The 19598-nt window shown below is 34.6% G+C and overlaps 2 protein-coding genes and 2 long non-coding RNA genes across 11 annotated transcripts in view; 1 reads left to right on the top strand and 3 right to left on the bottom strand.

Annotated features, from left to right (window-relative positions):
* The window catches only part of LOC145974379 (prominin-like protein), a 35377-nt gene extending 32931 nt beyond the window's left edge, over window positions 1-2446 (bottom strand). For 4 of the 6 annotated variants that reach the window (XM_083104177.1, XM_083104181.1, XM_083104179.1 and 1 more), the window contains exon 1: window positions 2041-2445. In XM_083104177.1, the coding sequence (XP_082960303.1) occupies window positions 2041-2389 (349 nt within the window). In that variant the 5' untranslated portion in view covers window positions 2390-2445. Of the gene's footprint in view, window positions 1-2040 lie in introns of all 6 variants that reach the window. The other 2 variants (XM_083104176.1, XM_083104175.1) reach the window with 1 other exon arrangement.
* A 639-nt stretch (window positions 2447-3085) lies between these two features.
* The window catches only part of LOC145975219 (uncharacterized), a 51270-nt gene continuing 34757 nt past the window's right edge, over window positions 3086-19598 (top strand). The window contains exons 1-3 of one of the 2 annotated variants that reach the window (XR_014439916.1): window positions 3086-3387; window positions 3606-3759; window positions 3959-4144. This is a non-coding gene — a long non-coding RNA (uncharacterized LOC145975219). The remainder of the gene's footprint in view (window positions 3388-3605; window positions 3760-3958; window positions 4145-19598) is intronic. The other variant, XR_014439917.1, reaches the window with a different exon arrangement.
* On the bottom strand, window positions 5427-15525 carry LOC145975216 (uncharacterized). Its single transcript, XM_083105539.1, has 11 exons — window positions 15264-15525; window positions 12187-13079; window positions 11923-12049; window positions 11651-11842; window positions 11378-11556; window positions 11157-11242; window positions 10711-10930; window positions 10303-10605; window positions 10034-10216; window positions 6653-9653; window positions 5427-6374 (listed from the first exon to the last, which is right to left on the bottom strand). The coding sequence occupies exons 2-11, from the start codon at window positions 12362-12364 to the stop codon at window positions 6239-6241; spliced, it is 4605 nt and encodes a 1534-aa protein (XP_082961665.1). The 5' UTR covers window positions 12365-13079; window positions 15264-15525; the 3' UTR covers window positions 5427-6238.
* On the bottom strand, window positions 16876-18782 carry LOC145975220 (uncharacterized). 2 transcript variants are annotated; one of them, XR_014439918.1, is made up of 3 exons: window positions 18603-18782; window positions 18276-18534; window positions 16876-18193 (listed from the first exon to the last, which is right to left on the bottom strand). It is a non-coding gene; the product is annotated as an uncharacterized LOC145975220 (long non-coding RNA). The 2 variants fall into 2 exon arrangements; XR_014439919.1 differs by having other exon boundaries at window positions 16876-17558; window positions 17753-18534.

Raw genomic sequence — 19598 nt, forward strand, 5'->3', positions numbered from 1 at the left:
CACCAGAGCTCTCTCGCTTCTGGACGGACGCGATGACGTGCTCTCTCACTATCAACTTCCTGCTAGACGCGATACACGCGCTCCTACGTTATTGCGTCTGCGAGGTCAATGATCCGCATAGTTCACAGAGTTATCCGAGTTTTTAACGAATTAGTTTTTAACCCCCATTGCGGGCAAAGCATTTGTGTACATCGCTAGTGCTGCAGGAATTTTCTATCTTTTTTCTACGACAGCAATGGGCAAAAGCTGCGGAAGCAAATCGCCAATTTCATCCTCAAACAAGATCATTGATGAATTATGAACAAGAGCAAAGGTGTTTCTGCATATTTTCCGCGCAATGATTATCACGATTAATTAGTCACGATTAATTAGTGACAAAACAGAAAATTTTGATAATCCTCAAGTCGATAGGTGTGTATGCATATATGCAGAAAATATATTTATGATTTGATCTAACGCAAAATTTAGCAAAATTAAAAAAATATTCAAGACTATTGAAATTAATAAAGAAGCGAAATAAACTCGACATAATCGCAAAAATATCAATCTGCGTATTATTAAAATAATAGAGTTAATTGGAAAATTTTAATCAGCTAAATAATGGTGAAGAAAAGGATTCGCGTAAACGTAAAAAAAATCGCGATTATTTCATTCATTGTAAATTGCATTTTCAGGTAACAAAGGACCGACAATCGCATAAATTCAATCGGAACGGAATAAAAAAACAGCGCGCATGAGCGAACACGTATCAAACTTTTAAATTGATATCGATTTTCTTTGGAAGCATAATCTCTCGCTAGACTAGTAAATTCAATTGATAAAGAATATTTCATAGCGACGAATGTGCAAAAGCGTCGCGCGAATTTGCACGAATCGAAGAAATCGGATTCGCGAATAAAAGCATTTGCCCAGCGAAATAAATTTGAGTAGAAAATTTATGTGCTAATGAGCATTAATTTTTCTAATCGACGACTGTTCTAACGTCTTTTATACTAGAATTAGGATTACATTGGAAAATAATTGTATGTAAAAAATGGTAATTCCCTGTTTAATGATTTAATTTAATAATAATGTGCATAACAATGTGCATTATTACACGTTATATAAAATTTTGCACAACTTTTATAAATCCAATACAATTTTATTTTTTTTGGCCTTTATTTTACGTTCACAACAAAATCATAAATGGCTCTATTCTTTTGATTACTAATCAAATTGCAGCTATATCGATTGATTAATTCTGAAATTAATATTATATATATATATATATATATATATATATATATATATATATATATATAAAGCTACAAAGGATAGACATGTTAAAGTAGAATTAGCCCAAGCTGTCGTAATTTCAAGAATGCTCGTATCAATATTTCCAATTCGCGATTAATAATAATCTTCTTTTAATGGATTTATTATTCGAATTCACGACCTTCACGCGTAATTCGTCGACTTGGTGCGCGCGATGAACGCATCCGCTTGTAAAACTGGATTCGTGCAATGGAGTCGGTTAGCAAAGTATGGCTTCTTATAATTCGTTGCTGATTTTCAAGGTCGAATAAAGAGCCAGGTGTGCCACAAAATCAATTTCACTTTGTTTACAACATCTTGTTTACGAAACAAATATATTAAATTTGACATTTTCGGCAGCATTTTCCCTCTAGACTTTCAACGTGACATTTTTATCGAAATAAATGTTTACCCGTTATATACATATATTAGTGAAAATATGAATTTTGAAATATCAAGTGATTTCTTACATGTACATTTTTGCTCTCAATTTCCCGGCAACGAGATAAAACCTAATCGCGATAATTGCAGCGACGCGAGAATCACCTGTCAACGCCGTCAACATGTTGATTCGCGCTTCCGTTTGACAGCCGTCTGTTTACCAACAAGCGGCCGGCCATTTTTTTCGGGCGCGCAGCGCATATCGGCGTTATAGGGCGTAACCATCGTCGAGGCGAAAATTCACTTTCCGTGCCCTAACCCTAAAAGCCCTACGACGCGTTCGCATTTTCTCGCAGAAGCACTCACCTTCCGGATACGCCTGTTTGCTCTGCACCAAGTCGATAAACATATTCGTTACATTGTACAGCTGGCCCATGCCCTTCGGATTGAACTTGGTGGTGGCGTTGTAGGGCAAGCCGGCGATGTTGATCGTCGAATAGGTGAGCGCCTGCGAAGCCATTATCTCGTTGAGCTGTCGGTCCAGATCCTCGCTGATCGCCCGCATACGATTCGTCAGACTGTTTTCCTGGCATGACACCGGTGGCCACACGAGCACAAGCGACACAAGACATACGCGAAAGAGGAGCACCGAGACCGCCGCGTCTCCGTTCGCGACGGTCTGCGTCGACCTGCGTAAACGCGCGTAACGATACATCGCTGACACCTCGCGCCCGGGACGACGCGCCGCTACCAACTGACTCCTCCTCGCGTCGCGACCGACGAAACGGCGGAATCGGACCGCTCCTCCCCCCTCCACTTTCGCTCGTTCTCGGTAGCGCCCTGCGCGCCATCTTTACGCTAGGGAGAAACTACGTCTCAATCTCCAAAGCGCATGCGCACATCTTCGAGTGCGGAATCGCATCAATTCTTCATCGAATCTCAATTTTATTTTGTACGACACTAATTTGAGAGCTAAAGCAATTATTTAAATCTCGAAATATATACCTTAGATTAATTATATCTTCCCGTGATGTGTAAGTAAAAAGTTTATAGAAATATTTATCTGTTTTTATAGAATATTTAGAAAATTTGTAAAAAAATTTGGACACTTGGAAACATTGATTTAATCGTTTTGATTGGATTAAGGTATGTATTTTAGAGTAATAATGATTCCATTTAGATAAGAAATAAAATATTAACCGAAAATCGTAAAACATCTGCATAGAATATCGCGATAATATAACTGTACGAACCTCGTAGATGGAGCCTCGTTATTGAAATAACTTTTACAGCGCGAAAAATAAATCTCGTTACTACTCGTCCATTATACGTCGGCCTTTAGTTCGTGCCCGCTCGTTCCGCTTGTTTAGCAATCTCGTTCCGCGTTCCAGAACAATAATATACGGAAGAGTCGATCGCGTTTACATCGTTTCGTTTTTTTGTATTAAAAAAGTGAGGTTTTGCGTGGAATCGATACATATTCATTATCGTCGTTAAATGCGTCGTCATCGGATTTAAGATTGATTCGAGACGCAAATCGCGCGAGCGAAGCAAATATGGTGGGAGAAGCAAACGTCAATGCAGTGGACGATCGTGTTCGCTCATATCGTGCGTATTTTTTACCGCGTTAATAAAAACAGTGTTCAGTAAAATTATTAAATATAGGATATCGCGTCGACAGGTAAAATAGGGCGGAAATGTCAAGTTAAAAGAGTAAGGTTCTTTTATAGAGATATGTCATCTTTTTTTTTGAAACAACAGCTGATTATTTTATTGTTTACAAAACGCGAATTAGTTTCTGCTTTAGAAACAATTATAACAATATTATACGTAGGTATAATTATTACGTTCAACATGTTTATATAAATAATCGGATGAAAGCGATAATTTTTTCAAGCAGTTTTTATCCTTTGACGTATTTTGAATTTAAGTTTCAGAAGAATCCGTGAGATGGCTCTTAATGAATATTTCCCGTCGGTAAAATATGACGTAATCGCGCACGAGAGTGAAACATGGCGGGAGGAGAAAGAGTTTGAGAAATTGTTTGTGCACATTTACCTAACAAGATAACGTTTATTTAATAAGGTAAATTATTATATTACGATTCAATGGAGCCTAGTTTTGTATATATATACGAGTAATTAATTTTTTTAAAGAAAAGATAAGCGAGTCAAATAAAGAATTGATGATAGATTTTGCAGATTGTTTCAAACTTATGTCTCATCATTATACTCGAAAAAGAAACGGTTTTCTTAAATAAATTTTGTTTCTCTTTTAAACACAGGGAACACATATATTGGCATTCTTATTGCGGTGCTCATCGTTGGACGGAAATCAACATATTTTTGGAAGAAGAGGGTTAATCATCGGAAGGATCTTGCTGTAAATTTTTTTAAATGGTGCATTTCTTGGAACGACTTGCTGTATAACCATAAAACATCGAGAGAAAAACAGAAGAAAACATCAAACCGTAAGTTGTATTTCTGTCCATATACGCAAATATATATATGTAAATGTATATTCTAAAATTTACTGCTGTGGCTGTCATCGTATTTCATTCGCCAAAAATTTGAAATCGAATGTATGTATATATAATATATGGGGCAATATATCAACAGTAATTTGCAATAAATTGCGATTGTACTTTTCATGGTATAATAATGATGCGCTATATAAAGGAAAACAATCGTGAAGAGTTGTGTGATTTTCACTTTGTGCGTTTTATACATCGTGACAAATATTTTTTTAATGTTCTTTACATAACATTTTCACAAAAATCTATTATTTCAAAATTATAAGATAAATTATAAGATTTATTTTTCTGATAAATGATATAAATTATTATTAATAATTAATTTTCTTATAAATAATATAAGTAATTATAACATGCAATTATATCGATTAGATTGCAAAATGATTACTTCATTTAATTTGTTTGATTAGCTAAAATGTGCATCGTTAAATATCTATGTTATTCAGATGACACTGAATATATAACGAAATCAGTCACAATTTTACGATATCAAAAAGCGGATTTCGATCACAAAACGCCACTGTTTTTTGCCGCGGTGATCTGAAAATCTGTACAAACAGAAATTTCTTATTGAAAGTAAGGAGAATCGCAAAGAATCATGAAATTATAATCAATTTTTCAAAAATACTTTATATTACTTAATTTCTCAAATTTTCATTGATTTTTATTCAACTTTACCTTAAAGTGTTATTATTTAATGTTTTGCTGACATTAATAATAATTTATAGCATTTTTGCTTTCGCATTTTTGCTTTCCTTTTTCTCATATTTAATATGTTTTTATAAAAGAATAATTTTTGTAACTATCTATAAATCCAAACAGTTTCAAAGATATGTTTTTGATCATCCTTATACAATATTACATTTTGATTTCAATATTTATGGCGAACAAAATAAATTCTGTAGCATGTATATTTTGAAAGAATTGAAGTTTATTCCATATCTTTAGAGATATATAATTTTAAACGTGTTCTTTCTTAATGGAAAAGAATCAGAGAAAGACAACGATTCTTTTAAATTTATTATAAATAAATTGAAAAAATAATACACTAAGACTATAATAATTCTAAAGAAAATTTTTCAAATTTGGGATTTTTTGTTTATTATATTTTCAATTTTACATTAAATGAATTTTAATAATAACATATTTGCAATGTTAATTGCCATATATTTATTAATAATAATGTTTTAAAAATTCAATATTTTAACATTTTGTTTATTCATTTCCGACATAGATTATCTGTTTTTGATAATAAATTTGACGAGATTTTATTGAGATAATACACAAGTACATTGATAAGCTTACGTATTATTTCATGTTATATCAAACTAGCAAATGATTAAATCTGTCGAGATATCTCGAGTGTTCAATAACTTGACCCGAATATCGATAACTGAATTTGAAATATTGATATGATAAAATATTTACTGATAATTAAAAAAAGTCACACAATATGTATATAAAATACAATATCTCGGTAAACGCATTTGAAATAGAATAAGCTAGTTCCAGACACTAGACAAATATTTTTTAAATTTGACATAATGATCTAGACTATATTTTATTCCAGTCCTAGCTTTGACACTATGAGGGCATGCATGTATACATGAGTGGGGAGAGTGAGTACATATGCATATGTATGTTATTATATATATTCTTATGAACCTTTCCAATCATCATATGAGTTGTATTTAACAATAAATAATTTTGCGTAAAAATATGACATACAATATTTTACATAAATATTTAATATTTTACGTAATGATTATTAGTAAAATAATTCCTTTGGAAACTTAGCAACTAAATGAGTAAATATTTTTAACATAAAAAATATATGATATATATAATATATATATTTATTTAAGAGATTTCCTATAAATAAAAATATAGCCTAAATATTAATAAATACTCCTTTTGCCTTTTGCTATAAATTAATAATAAAAAAAATTAAAGTAAATAGAATTCTGAAACTTTTCAGTGGTTTCATTCGAGAATCGAAAATATTGAAGATGAATCAAGAAGCGTAAAATTTTAAATAGCGTAAATCCTCGATTTAATGGGTTTAGGTAATTCCTTAACATCTGTAAATTTATCGGATGGAATTTCGGGCATTTCCAATATCGATGGTAAATTTAGATCTTCTTGTGGATTCATCCAACGATTTATCCTATAAATAAATATCAGACAGATCTTAACAAACTTAAAATTATCTTAGTAAATTGTTTATGAAAATTACATATTACTGAATATATGAAAGTTAGTTTTATATAAAAATTCCAAAATAAATATAAAAAATTTTCAATATCTTTTATTACTTAATAAAAATTAAAAGTAATGTATGTAAAATAATTCTATTAAAATATATATATAAGGAACGACAATTATTTTACATACATTGTAGTTTAAACAAAGCTAGTCATGCAAATAGAATTTAGAAAATAATACCTATCGGAAATATCAGCCGGTGCAACGCTTTGAATATCTGTCGAAAAAGTACGTTGAAGATCATTCATTGTGTCGTCTCTGTTATTATCAGTAATTACGAGCATAGGTGTTGTTAATTTATTTTCATCGCTTGGAATCATTCTAGAATTTATTATCGAATCGTTCATAATTGATGTTTCCACTGCGATATTTTTAGGTGTTGCTTTCTGATCTTGAAGAAATGCTTCCCGAGATTCATCAGCCGAATAATGATTATTTGTAGGAATTTGATCGATTACTTCTTCCGGATATCGATATAGTACGTTCTTTTCATAATAATATTGTCCCGGTTTTGGGATTTTTGGCATATTGTTTTTTATCTGCTGTGCTAATGGTCTTGGAACCTCACTGGTAACTTTATACTGAGATATGTATCCGGAATGACCAGGATGATGGACCGTTTCGAGTGTTTCAGTGACGATTGTTACGCTTTGTACCTTTGTTGGCTTTGGATTGAGATTTCCATCTTTTCCATGTATCGGAGAATTAATCGTCGAGATTTCTAACCAATATGGAGTACTGGATAATAATGGGCCATTTAAATCAGGTGATTTAATCGGATTTTTATAAGAATTATCATGTTTATACGAATCCGTAGTAGGCGGTCTATTGATCGATTCTTTTGAATAAGGAGACAATGGTGGTTGATTATTATTTTGATATATCGGATAATTTGTTAATTTCTGATTGAATGGAGAATTATTTGGATTAAAAGAATCGCTTTGAAGAGGTTGACTACTTTCGGTTATATAGGATGAGACATCCATCCTATTATTTTGAGTAGTTGATGGTATTTTTTGATAAATCAAAGTTGCATTGAAATATCGATCATAATTACTATGATTTGTAGGAAATAAAGTACTCAATGTTGGAGATGTGTCTTTTCGATATGAAGAAGTGCTTGTTCCAGAATTCGAAATAAATCCATAAAGTCTATCTTGCAGGGAATCCTTGTTAGAATCTTTCCAAAATTGAGAATTATATTCATTATTTGGCCTATTAATCGGTGTTGTTTGATGGGAGTTGTTAATGTTATAACTTGGCGGTGGTTTTTTACGATATGCATCAGGATCATCGTAATCATATGGTCTCTCAGAAGAAGGTCTCACGTGATAATTATTCGAGTTCCATTGTTCTTGATGTTGTGGCTTATTCAGATTGACCTGGTAATCTTGATTCGGTTTGTTACTTAAATTGTCATTCTGTAAATTTTCTATACCGTGCGGCTTTTGTGTGCCATATGATTGATTCGGTTTTGAATCCGGTCGCAAGTTTGCTGGAGACATAAATTCGCCGTAAGCCGGTCTCTGTAATCTATACGATTCATCGTCTGGTGAGTTGGTTACAGGTTTAGATTTATTACCTACGATAGATAGTTTCTGTCCATAGTGTGCTTCGTCGTTTGATTCATAATTCGGTCGCGTGGTTGTTGAATGTTTATGTTCGTAACTTGTTTTGTGAGTATGATAAGATTCGTCGTTCGATGCATAATTTGGCTTAAAATTCGATGGCGCGTTTGATGGGAGTTTAAAATTAACGTTAGGTTTTTGCGTTGATTTTTGTTTATCGCTCAATTCGTAATGATGTTCAGAATTGAGCAAAGGCTTTTCATAAGTGTGCGAAAGCGAATCATGATTATTATACGAAGATCCGTAATTGATTAAATAACCATCGACCTCGCGATTGGGCATCTGGGTAGTATATTTTTGCTGGAAATTCGTATAATAGGTATAGAGAGTAGGCCTCGGACTTGTGGGAGAATAATTGTCGTAAACGATATCATCCTGCGCAAAGGTAGGTGATCTATATCCGTAAGCGAGCGGATTCGGGTTACTAGGATCGTCGAAAGTGTGAGGAACATATGGATAACTCGCCGAATGAAAACTTGTCGAATGGGGAATTGTCGTGGGTATCGGTTTCGCCTGCGGCCGATATATGGGCCGATAATTGTTTACAGCTTGATTAAGATTCGAAATTGGTTTGGTGGCAGGCTGCTGTATCTTGATGTGCGAACCGTAAATACCCTCGTTCACGAAAACTGGCGAATTCACGGCATTGTTCTGGACCATGATTGTGACATTATTGTTATCCGGACGTCCAAGCGGTCTTTTTATGATAATTTTATTTTCTTGATTAACGCTGCCTTTGAAAGGCTGAATCTTTGCTTGTTCTTGATTGCTAACCTTCCTTCTCGAATTGATATTTTCTTCTTTCGATTTAGAAATAGAGTCACCTATACCAGCCTTCAGCTTGTGCGATTCGTCGACGTAGCTTCTGAATTCGGACGGTCGTTCGGCCCAAAATTCGAGATCCAATTGTCCAATGATTGGATCGTCGCAGGAGAGACGTCGGTTCTTCAATGTATTGGTTACGAGAAAGACAAACGGTTGTATGGTCTCGATGCCGTCCATCGTTCGGCACAGTACTTGGGCTAGAGTAATTCGTCTAATTTGCTGCAGCTGACCGGCAGTGAAGCTACTTTCGCTTTCACCATTCTCGTACCAAAATCGATCGCCGCGTCGAAGGTTGCTGAACTGCTGGCCGATTATGCAGGCAAAGGTTGGACCGACCAGGCCACCGACCACTGACTTCTCCGCCAGCCCGGCCGAAAAGAGATCGATATCTTCCACCGACGAGTATAGCAATCTAAATTTCCTCGCGATTTCCGGCGACATCACTCTATCGAGATCTTCAAAGCTTTTTATCGGCGACAAGCTGCAAGGCTCACGCCATCGCACGTAAGGCGGCAGACCGTGATCTCTGCCTCGCTGGATATTGAGAGAAGCCAAATCCATACCGAATCCGAAGCCGGGTGTTTGAAAGAGATGATTCGTCATCTCCTCGGTTATGAATTCGTCTCTTCTCTGGCACGGTTGATTCACTAGCCCCAAAAGAAGACGATCGACCGATCCCGCCGTCTCCAGATTCGCCGGATTGCTAAACTCGTCGTGGATCGAGACATCTACGATAACATTTGTTTATTTAATTTTATATTAAATGTATTACTTAAAAAATTTGTTTCGTATATAACTAATTATAATCATAATTATATAGCGAATGTTGAGAATAATTGCATTCTCCTCGCAATGTCTCTAAACATTTATTGCACGATTAGTAATACGCTGTATTATTATTATGTGGTGCATCACGATGCAGCATATCATATATATATATATATATTTCCACCTATTAATTACATCGAATTTTGAGCGCTTCATTTAAAATTTATATCAGACGGCTCATCGTAAATGTAAATTATTAATTGTAGTTAAATAATTAAGTTTATATATATTACGCGGAATCAAATAATAAGTGCATGCTAAAAAAATTTAATTTACTTACTATTAAATATAGGCCTGTGATTGCTATCAAATCTAACAAAACTCTGCTGGACCAACGAGTGTCCGAATCGATAGGCCGCTGTAGAAAATGCATTTACAATTGTAGGATTTATGGTCGGATCGTATCCTTCGTAGTAATTTTTTTTAAGAACTTCCAGATCAAAAATTTTCATCACATGAGGACCTAAAATTTTGTGGTGTTTTTAAAACGCTTTATCTTATGTTACTATCGAGTAAACATAATAATTTAGAAACAAGAAGTTATAGTACCCAGAACGATCGGCAGAAACTCTCGATAAGTTATATGTTGAATTACGGCGCCGATGATTCTTCGGGTTTCTTGAAAAAGTTTCTCATCGCTCCAATGGGAATTTAAGGAGGATAGTTCTGTAGCTATCCTATTGTGCAATCTTAGAAAGACGACGTGTAGGGATGTAAGAGCAGGCTGCTCGGTGAGACGTCCGTCGCCGGCTCGGAAGCACGTCATCGACAAGGATCCGCGTTTGCACAGATCGGATTCACGTTTTGGAAGCAAAGGTCGTCGCGATTGAATTTTTCCGTATTGCAACAACCCTAAAATTTCAGAGAATTGTTTTCATGAGAAATGAAGAATATTTTTGTGGAATAGATTATTTGCTCTTCTTTTTTATTACGTTATCAAAAGAGAATTCTATTTACCGTTTCGAAATATCCTCAGACTGTCACTATGTATGGCGTTACTGCTATAAACTGTGGACGCATCCAGATAACTGGTCACTTGGGAGAGTTGTTCTCGAGGGCCAAATTTGCAGCCCTCCTTAGGAGCCGGTCCACTTCTGAGAAACTCTAAACATCTTACGCCCAGAGGACCGTAGAAACTGTCGCGCAGATTTACTGCTATTGGTAAACACTCCGGGTGCTATCGATTTATTATAAATTTATTTTCTTTTAGTGCATTTTCTCATAGGATATATAAAATTTCCAACTTTTTGAATGGAACGTGCGAAAATTATGAATCTTGCAGTTTGACGCTGCTATTTTTATAAAGATGTATCAAATATTGACCTCAAAACTTTATAATAGATATTCTATGGATGTATGAAAAGTTATTGATGTACGTATTTATTGATTATTTAATTTATTACCATGAACTCTGGCGATTGAAAACCGACACCTCTTGGTAAACAACATTGTGGCACTGTACCATTAAATCCTCTGCTTTGACCGGTCGCTATCATATATAATAAATATACTTGTATAAAATGGCACACGCATAATTACATTTTCAAATAAAATTCAAATATAAAATTTGTAGATGTAGATATATCTGTACATAATTTTTTCCATCTCGTCTTTAATAATGTACCTGTCAAATCATGATCTACGAATTGTCCCCATTGCATTAGCATGTGAGTAACGGATGCTAAAGGTATGTCTTTACTTTCATGGATTAGACTCGAGATATCTCGCGCAGATGGGAGCGGTCTTCCATTTTTCGATCTTCTAATGCTTTGAACGCCATCGTCGTATTCCGGTGGTAAAAATCTGAGTATAACGCAATGACTTTTCTTGTATAATATTTTGAGAAATATTTTGTGATATTTAAGATTATTAATTGTCCTTATTGTATCGCTTATACCTTTGCATCGCAGACATCGCGGAACCCCACCAGAGATTTTGCAAGTTATTACAGCTACCGTCTGATGTTCTGTATCTTAGACTAGCCGGCGGGCATTGAGGTGGGTCTCTTTGCGGGCATTGTTGTTCCAACACAGTTCTTCGGTTAAACTTAGTTCGGGATAAAGGTAATTCTAATGGTGCGTTGGGAAATCTGAACAATTAGAAGCAGACGTAAAGACTTTTCTTATATCAACATTAATGAAAATTTACTGTCACTTGTTAAAAACTTACTTTTTTAAGAACATAGCGGTACCTTGAAGAACTGCGTATCCGAATTTTGCGAGATCTCTCGCCTCATTCGACTGATCGTTAAATGCTGCCACGTATCTCGCTGGATTGTCGCGTCCAAGATAAAGTCCTATATTTTTGTTTCACCAAAAGTAATATTTATAGATACAAATTTATATAATATTTAATGATAGCTAGTATATTAAGAATTTTATTTTTTTGCAATGAATTTTTATTTTTTTCTTCTCTTTTCCTTTCAATTCTTACCTAGTGAATATAACTTGGGTTCCTGGATGTAGAAAAGTTTGTGCATGGCTTGCAATCCAAAATCCGCAGCTTCCATCAGATCGTCTTCTGCGGATTCCCAGTTTTCTTGTTCGATGCGACTCTCGAAAGTTTGATTTCCAACTTTCGGATCAGTATTCTGTACCATCGCACTGCTCATTCGGATCAAACTTTCATTCGAATTTTTAACAAAATGTCCTTTCGTTAACAAAACTTTGTCACTTTTGTTAAAATTTTTATTTATCTTTTCATCGTCATTCTGTTCTTCAAAAAATTGTACTTGCTGTGACGTGTTACTTTTTACATTGTTCAACGGTTCCGAAATATTATTTTTGGTATCCGCATTATTCAGTGGTTCGGCCAAAGATTCTTCTTTTTTATATAATTTTATATCTTCTATCTTTTTATTGTCTTCATTTTCCTTTTCTCTTTTGACTGGCTTTGCCACTGTGAAGCTTGCAGAAATACGCGATGCGTTCAAAAATTCATGTCGAATTCCATTTCCCGTCTGATTCGTCTCTTTTGCACGAATGTACGTGATTCCGGCGGAATCCCTCGGCTGTAACACATCCGTTGCTATTCCCTTTTCTATCTTTTCCTTTAGCAACTTTTGTACATATTTCAAACGAGTTGCTTCGATAGAATACAAAGTATTTGTATCGCTTTTCTGGATGCCTGGAGTTAAAGGATTGCAGCCGGATGAAGTATTTACCCTTTTCTCCAAATTGCTTGTTGATGCGAAAAGCAATTGTTCGTCTTTGTCGGAAATTTCTACTTCATAATTTGACGTTTGATTTTTGATGTAATATTTTGCTTTATCGTTTTCTTCTCCCAACTTTGATGATAATGCGTAGGAGAGAGAAGAAAGGATGATGCTGATATAATTAAAGTAAAAATTATTTATTATAATACGATACGTGTCAAAAAAAGTTGTTATAAATTTATATATTTATTTCTCGCTGATGTTAAATAATCTAAAAAATCGTAAATATCTATCAAAAAATCTTGACTGCAATAATCTAATCGATATATCTTCAATATTATGCATTTTTAGCATTCAAGTAATTTTGCGCAGTGTTTCACAATACGATTTGATTTATAATGCTTTGATAAGCACGAATTTCGATATCGATCAAATAAAAAAAAGTAATACAAACAATATTTTACATTTCTTATTCGATATTGATTTGATCAAATTAATCTGCATGATTAACCACGAATATTTCATTTTTATGAATATCATTGCAATATTTAAATAAAATCTTTGTTATCGCATATCATTTATTATGATATAGTCACGTGATAGATTCATAATTTTACAATTAGTGCATCATGATGCAGCATTAATTACTATGTAAATCGAATGTTACAACATCCTAATACTAATTATGTATATTGCTGCTATGATGATTATAAAGTACTTGACATTTTCAAGAAGGAGGAAACTACAATATTACATTCCAAAAAGAAGGATCACGAATAAATCGAAATATTTACTAAATGAAGCTGTCGGCATTGTGAGGCGTTAAGATCGAGAGAAATGTAACGGGATCGCGAATTGTGGAACGGCAAAGGCACACGATGAGTTAAAGAAATTATATATATATTGACCTTATTAAATTGTATTAGAAATATCTTTTCTAAAATTTTTTGACAGATAATAATTACATCAGAAAAATATGTATTTTTATAAAATAGAGATACATTTGTATCTCATCGTTTAACAAGTGATGCACAATTCGCTTCAATTCAATCCCTGATTAAACAAGTATTAGTTGAAGAAATATATACATCATTTAATGTGTATTGGTTAATTTAAAATTTAATAAAATAATAAAAAGTAAAAAAGATTTATAAACATCGGAAAATATTAAACATTTTGCGAATCTTGAAAATGATTCACATTTTATTTAATTTGTAAATATTGTTATATATATTGTAAATATATACTTGCAATCATCAAAGAAATTTATAAATTTCTTTAATAATGTTTGCAAGTACATAAGCCAGAATTAAAAAATAAAAAGCAAAAGACCCTAACGACTCACAAAATTGCAAAGCGCATTTTGCGCGGTGACACGTTCCAGGCTGCATTTACAACATCCATCGATGCATACTCGTGCAAAATTCTCGCAAGGATAAAGCAAAGTGAAGACGCGAAAACGAGATTAAGAATCGGAAGAAAAACGACGAGAAAAAAAAAGAAAAAACACGCGGAGACGTGCGTAAATCGAGGTGGTGGCCTTCTCGAGGACGGTTAACCAGGTACTAACTGGCGATCAGATCGGCCGACTGGTCTTATCCGCGAGGAAGGACGGTGCCTCCAGGCTTTGCTTTTTGTTCGTCGGTGTTGATGTGTCATCATTTTTTTGTGTATTTTTACTGTTATCCGCGGCCTCTCGTTATTTCGACTGTCCGTCGTAGATCGTCTAGTGACGGGGAGAGCGGCCGCGTTCGTCCTGGATCATCTCTCGGCGGAAAGACGGGAGATGAAGCTTCCTATAATTGTGCGGTAAAATAAACGCTTTCTCGCGATATGCAAGAGGTATATACAACGATCGCGTTGACGATACAGCGAGCCGAGAAATTACACTAATAATTAGCGTGTCGCTCAATTGATGTTGCCTAGATTGATTACTGGTTTTTAACTGATTGACAAGTTTGTTCCAATACCATCCATAGTTCACATCAAAACAATATTTCCCATAAAGTTGAATCATTTTCGTAGAATGATGTATTATTCTCATGTGCCTAGTATCGTTGAATAATTTTTTTTGTAATGTTTATTAAGCTTTATCTTAATTCTGCAATTAGGCTGGTGATGTTTGACAGATTATAGATTTTTAACAATGCTAAATTTATTTGAAAATATTTATTATAGTACTTTATATGTATTATAATAATATGATAATAAACTAAAAAATATAAAAGCCTAGAAATAGTCTTTTATACAAAAATAATAAAGATTTGTTACATCTGTATGTGTAATAGTATATATGGCAAAATCTCTCGCAGATTACACCAGATTAATGCAGAATTAATTACAATTATTGAATTACCTCGTCAGTGTCTGGCCGCTTTCTCTTGAGCTTGCAAGCTCGCTATCGCTTTGCCTGTGCCATAGAGCACTTTTGCGCGGACTTGAACTCTTCTTGTAGTTGTGCTGCTTGTTCCAGAAGTAGACGACGAGCTTCCGGTGTTGCCACCGGGAGTCGTGCCCAATTGTAAAGTATTGCCCGCATAATTCGCGCCTCTGCAACTCGTGCAACCCTCTGACATCGTGTTGCTGCTGATATTCTCTCGTGTTATTGTCCCGAAAATCTTTCCTAAATGAACAATAATCTCGTTATGATATCAAATTTAATGAGGAACAATATTTATAGGAACTAAAAGAAAAACTAATGTCAAAGTTTTCTTAGAGAATGGTTGTGATTTCGGTTTGCCAAGAATGTATTTATTAATTTATGTGTTTTTCTATATCTCTCGTGATATTTTCCAATATTTAATTTGCATCGCAATTTTGTACGCTATAAAGAGTTTATTAAAAATCTTTATAAAGTTTCCAATATATATATTATATTATAAAACGAGTTAATTGCTATCTATGATATTTATTGTTATAATTTATTGCTACATGTGGAGTATTTTTATTTTGAAAAAAAAAATGTATACCGACAAATGCAAATGAGGACGGTTTGAATAGCAGCACCAAATAAAAGTATAAATCGTCTGAAACGGCTATAAGCATCGCATTATCGCAATATTACATGATGTAAGACACAATCATCTCCTTCAATGCCATTAATACAAGGATATTGAGCGCCATGTACACATTATGTATATATTTATCTTTTCTTGAGAGAGAGAAAGAAACTAAAGCTTATAATTTTGCATTATTTTTATTAAATCACGACTTGTGCAATTTTTTAGCATTATTTAATAAATAATTTTTTTCTCACGCTTTATTAAAAGCTTTGCATTATAATTTCGTTACCTACGATCGTGAATTAAATCCGACAATTCAATTGACAGTGATGTTGCAATTGATATAACGATCATAATTTAGAAAATCGTAAGGATTATTTGTATTAAATTGGCTCCAGAGTTTCTTTATAATAGTTTAGCTTTATTGATAATGTTGTAATAAATACTTTTGGTTATTAAAATTAATTGTAAATGACAGGTAATTAATTATAGTTGGCTAATATTGTGCAATTTTTTGCCACTTCTTCGCAATCGAAGGCATGTCAGCAATCTGTTATAGTGCGCAGTGCGTGCTACTGACCCGCGTGCCGTTCACCATAAATCCGGGAAAATCTGGGTTAATTATACTAATAGCAAAATATACATATATGGCAAGCTTTCCTGTCGTTGACCGGAAAAGATCGAAACCCTGCAACTTCCTTGCCCGATTTATAAAATGAATTTTATAAAGAAATATAAAGTATAATAAGATTAATCGTGCTATATTTATATATTTTTTTTCATAGATAATTTTATTTATATCTAAAGAAGCAACTGTACAATTGATTTTCAGGATGCTTAAAAATTGGATGTAAAAAATTATTTATTTAATGGTGATGGTAAAAACTTTTTAGTCCAGTAACAACTTTACGACGTTTTCTTTTTATTTAATTATGTATTAATTTTTACTTAAAAAATTTTCCAGGGTTACATAATAACAAAGAAAGCGCTGTATAATTACGTGTTTTTACACATCTTTTTTAATATATTTTAAAATTTTGTTAATACACATTTGTAATTTTATTTGCATTTAACAAATTGATATCGTAATATTCTTTCAACACCGTACAGTCACTGAAAACTTATTAAAATGGCGGCGAATTATTTTAATGCGATACAGACCAATCGACTTTTCACATCTTATCATAAGCTACTCGGAATCATGTCGCGAAATGTTGTTTGGATTTGAATTTATTTTTTCGCGGAAGCTTCGCAAAGTTTGGGGCTTTATCTTTTTGGCTCGTACCGATTCGAAAAACCGCGTCGTGTGATTTTTCGCGGGATTCTTCCACTTGGTCTCTCTCAACTTGGTCTAGGACAGAGGCACGAGTTTGTAAAATCGGCAATGTTTAGCGTGTTCGCGTCCACGGCGCCGAAGGAACTGATCGGCCGTGTTCCAAATAGCCGGTTGGTAGGCTTCGCCGAACACACTCGTCTCTCTTTTCTTCTTCTTCCTCCGCGTTGTGCCACTCGTTTGTCGTCAGCGTCTTCACCATCGTCAAAATCATCGTCTTGGTCGTCGTCGTCGTCGCCGTCGTCCACCATCTCGTTTGTAGGAAGGGATGAAGGCGATTAAGACGATTCGAATCGACTCCGGGTGACTTGCGAAACTTAAATTAGAGTTGTCAGTTGTATCAATAATACCTTTATTGAATTAGATATAAATATAGATATGAAAATATAGAATTAATCCGTCTCTATTAATCGGCTGTCTTTAAAAGTTTTAAAATATTATATGAATGTAAGCAACAATCCATGGTAAAGAATGACATATCTTTTTAAAGATACTCGATAATATGATTACTTTTATGCGGCTATGACTCATAATTACGAATTCTGAAAGAGAATAAAGGAGGACAAAAGAGTCATGGGGAAATAAAGAGAGAGAGGGAGAGAGTGAGAGAGAAAGAGCAGGAAATAGCGAGTAAGAAGGAGCAAAGAGGAGAATGTGCATTGTAGTGTGCGTGTGGCAGAAACTCAACTGCGATACGTAACCTTCGATTGGTAAAAATTGGAACGGCGAGCGGCCGGCCGGACCTTGTGCCCCGCATAATTCTTTCGCAACGCGGCTGCTGCACATGCACGTGCGCATTCAAGAGATCCGTCTAAAATCGAATCGGTCAACGGCGATTCTGCGAGAAGAGGGGACACGATGTGTTTCTAGGCCTTTGCGGCGCCGGAGGTTGCACGGTTCACGATACGTAAACGGGATATGGATCGGAGCACGTTGATGATTCTTATTTTTCTGTTTGAGAAATAACAGTCTATGTATGTAAGGTAAAGTGTACGATAAAATTTCTACATGTCTATTATGCACAATAAAATACTTTGTTACGAGATGCAAGATATTTCCTAGAAATACACAGGCCATTGTGTCAGTAAACTGCTCCTATACGTCCGTCACGAGAAACAAGTTGACGTAATAATTTGATTGATACTTGCGTTGCGCTCATTGAATATTCTATCGTGCTCGACGTGTTGCGTCAAAATTGCCATTAATGGAATCTGTATTGCAAATTTGTACACAAAGCGCCAGAGTGCGACGTATTCAGCGGGATGTTGGTCGTTCTTTGGCAAACATTGCGTCTGAAATTTGAAAATATTCGAGCCGTAGAGTTGAAAGAAATGTAATCGATGAACCGAAATACCGTTACCATTCGTGATGCGAGGGGCCTTTCTTTCGTTCGTGACGTGGTGCAATTAAATATCAAAATGAATCGACTACACGTTGACCATCTTGCTCTATCAGTATCTCGCCGCAGTGGGACAGTCAACAATGGGGTCAGCCGAAGGCAAATCCGGACTGCGGGTCAACCAATCGTGTTCGTTCGCGCTCTCAGTGTCCGTATTTTCGTGACAATAAGTATTAACTGTATACATATACTATAGTTCCGCAATAGTATTAAATTTGCACTTCCGCAGTGACGTAGCATCAGTTTTTTAAATTAAAAGTAAGCGTAAAAAAGATTGAATATCTCTGATCTAACGAACTTCATGTTCTATAATAAATAAATCAATGCATATAGATTTTTTTTTCATCATCTCTCTTCTCATTTCATATTTAATTTCTAAATGAATAAATTGATGCATACTAATCTTTTTTAAATTTTATTTAATACGATAGGATTATTTACGTGCAATTAGCAAAATTGTGACTGTAAAGTCAATCATCTACTATTATTGTAACCACTTAATAAACAATCAGCCAATGGTTTAGGACCCAATGGTAGGCCAATGGTTAGGAAACTTTCTCTTATTGCCCGTAATTTATGAGTTCTTCTATGCCATCTTATTGACATCATTCTACGATTAAATTTATTTTTTGTTGTACCGTTTTTATAATATTAGCTAAAGCTATTTGTAAAGGTTTATTCGGGGGAACTTCTCGCGACGCATTCGCCGGAAGGACAGAGTATATAATCGCGTCTAGAGTGGGGGATAAATAAAGAGTAGGTGGTAGGTTCTCGGCAAGACGAGAAACAAGACGGAAGTGGGTCAGCAGGACTATCGGTCGTCGAGGGTCCGGGTTCTCGTTTCGTTTGCACTCGTTTGATTTGCCGGAGGTGATGATGCTGGGTAAAACTGGATATAAGTTGTTCCAGAAAAGAATCGATGGAGGCAGTAGAGCAAGTTTAGTTTGAAAATAGAAT

The sequence above is a fragment of the Camponotus vicinus genome, unplaced genomic scaffold, assembly GCF_025532165.1.
Source record: "Camponotus vicinus isolate PSW18456_S1 unplaced genomic scaffold, iyCamVici1.0 SCAF_7, whole genome shotgun sequence".
NCBI lineage: Eukaryota > Metazoa > Arthropoda > Insecta > Hymenoptera > Formicidae > Camponotus > Camponotus vicinus.

Coding starts and splice junctions, on each gene's coding strand:
- LOC145975216 (XM_083105539.1), bottom strand. CDS start 12,364: ATGAGCAGTGCGATGGTACAGAATACTGATCCGAAAGTTGGAAATCAA. Junction 11,243..11,377: donor CGTAGATCATGATTTGACAG/GTACATTATTAA, acceptor TATATATGATAG/CGACCGGTCAAAGCAGAGGA. Junction 10,217..10,302: donor GTTTCTGCCGATCGTTCTGG/GTACTATAACTT, acceptor ACAAAATTTTAG/GTCCTCATGTGATGAAAATT.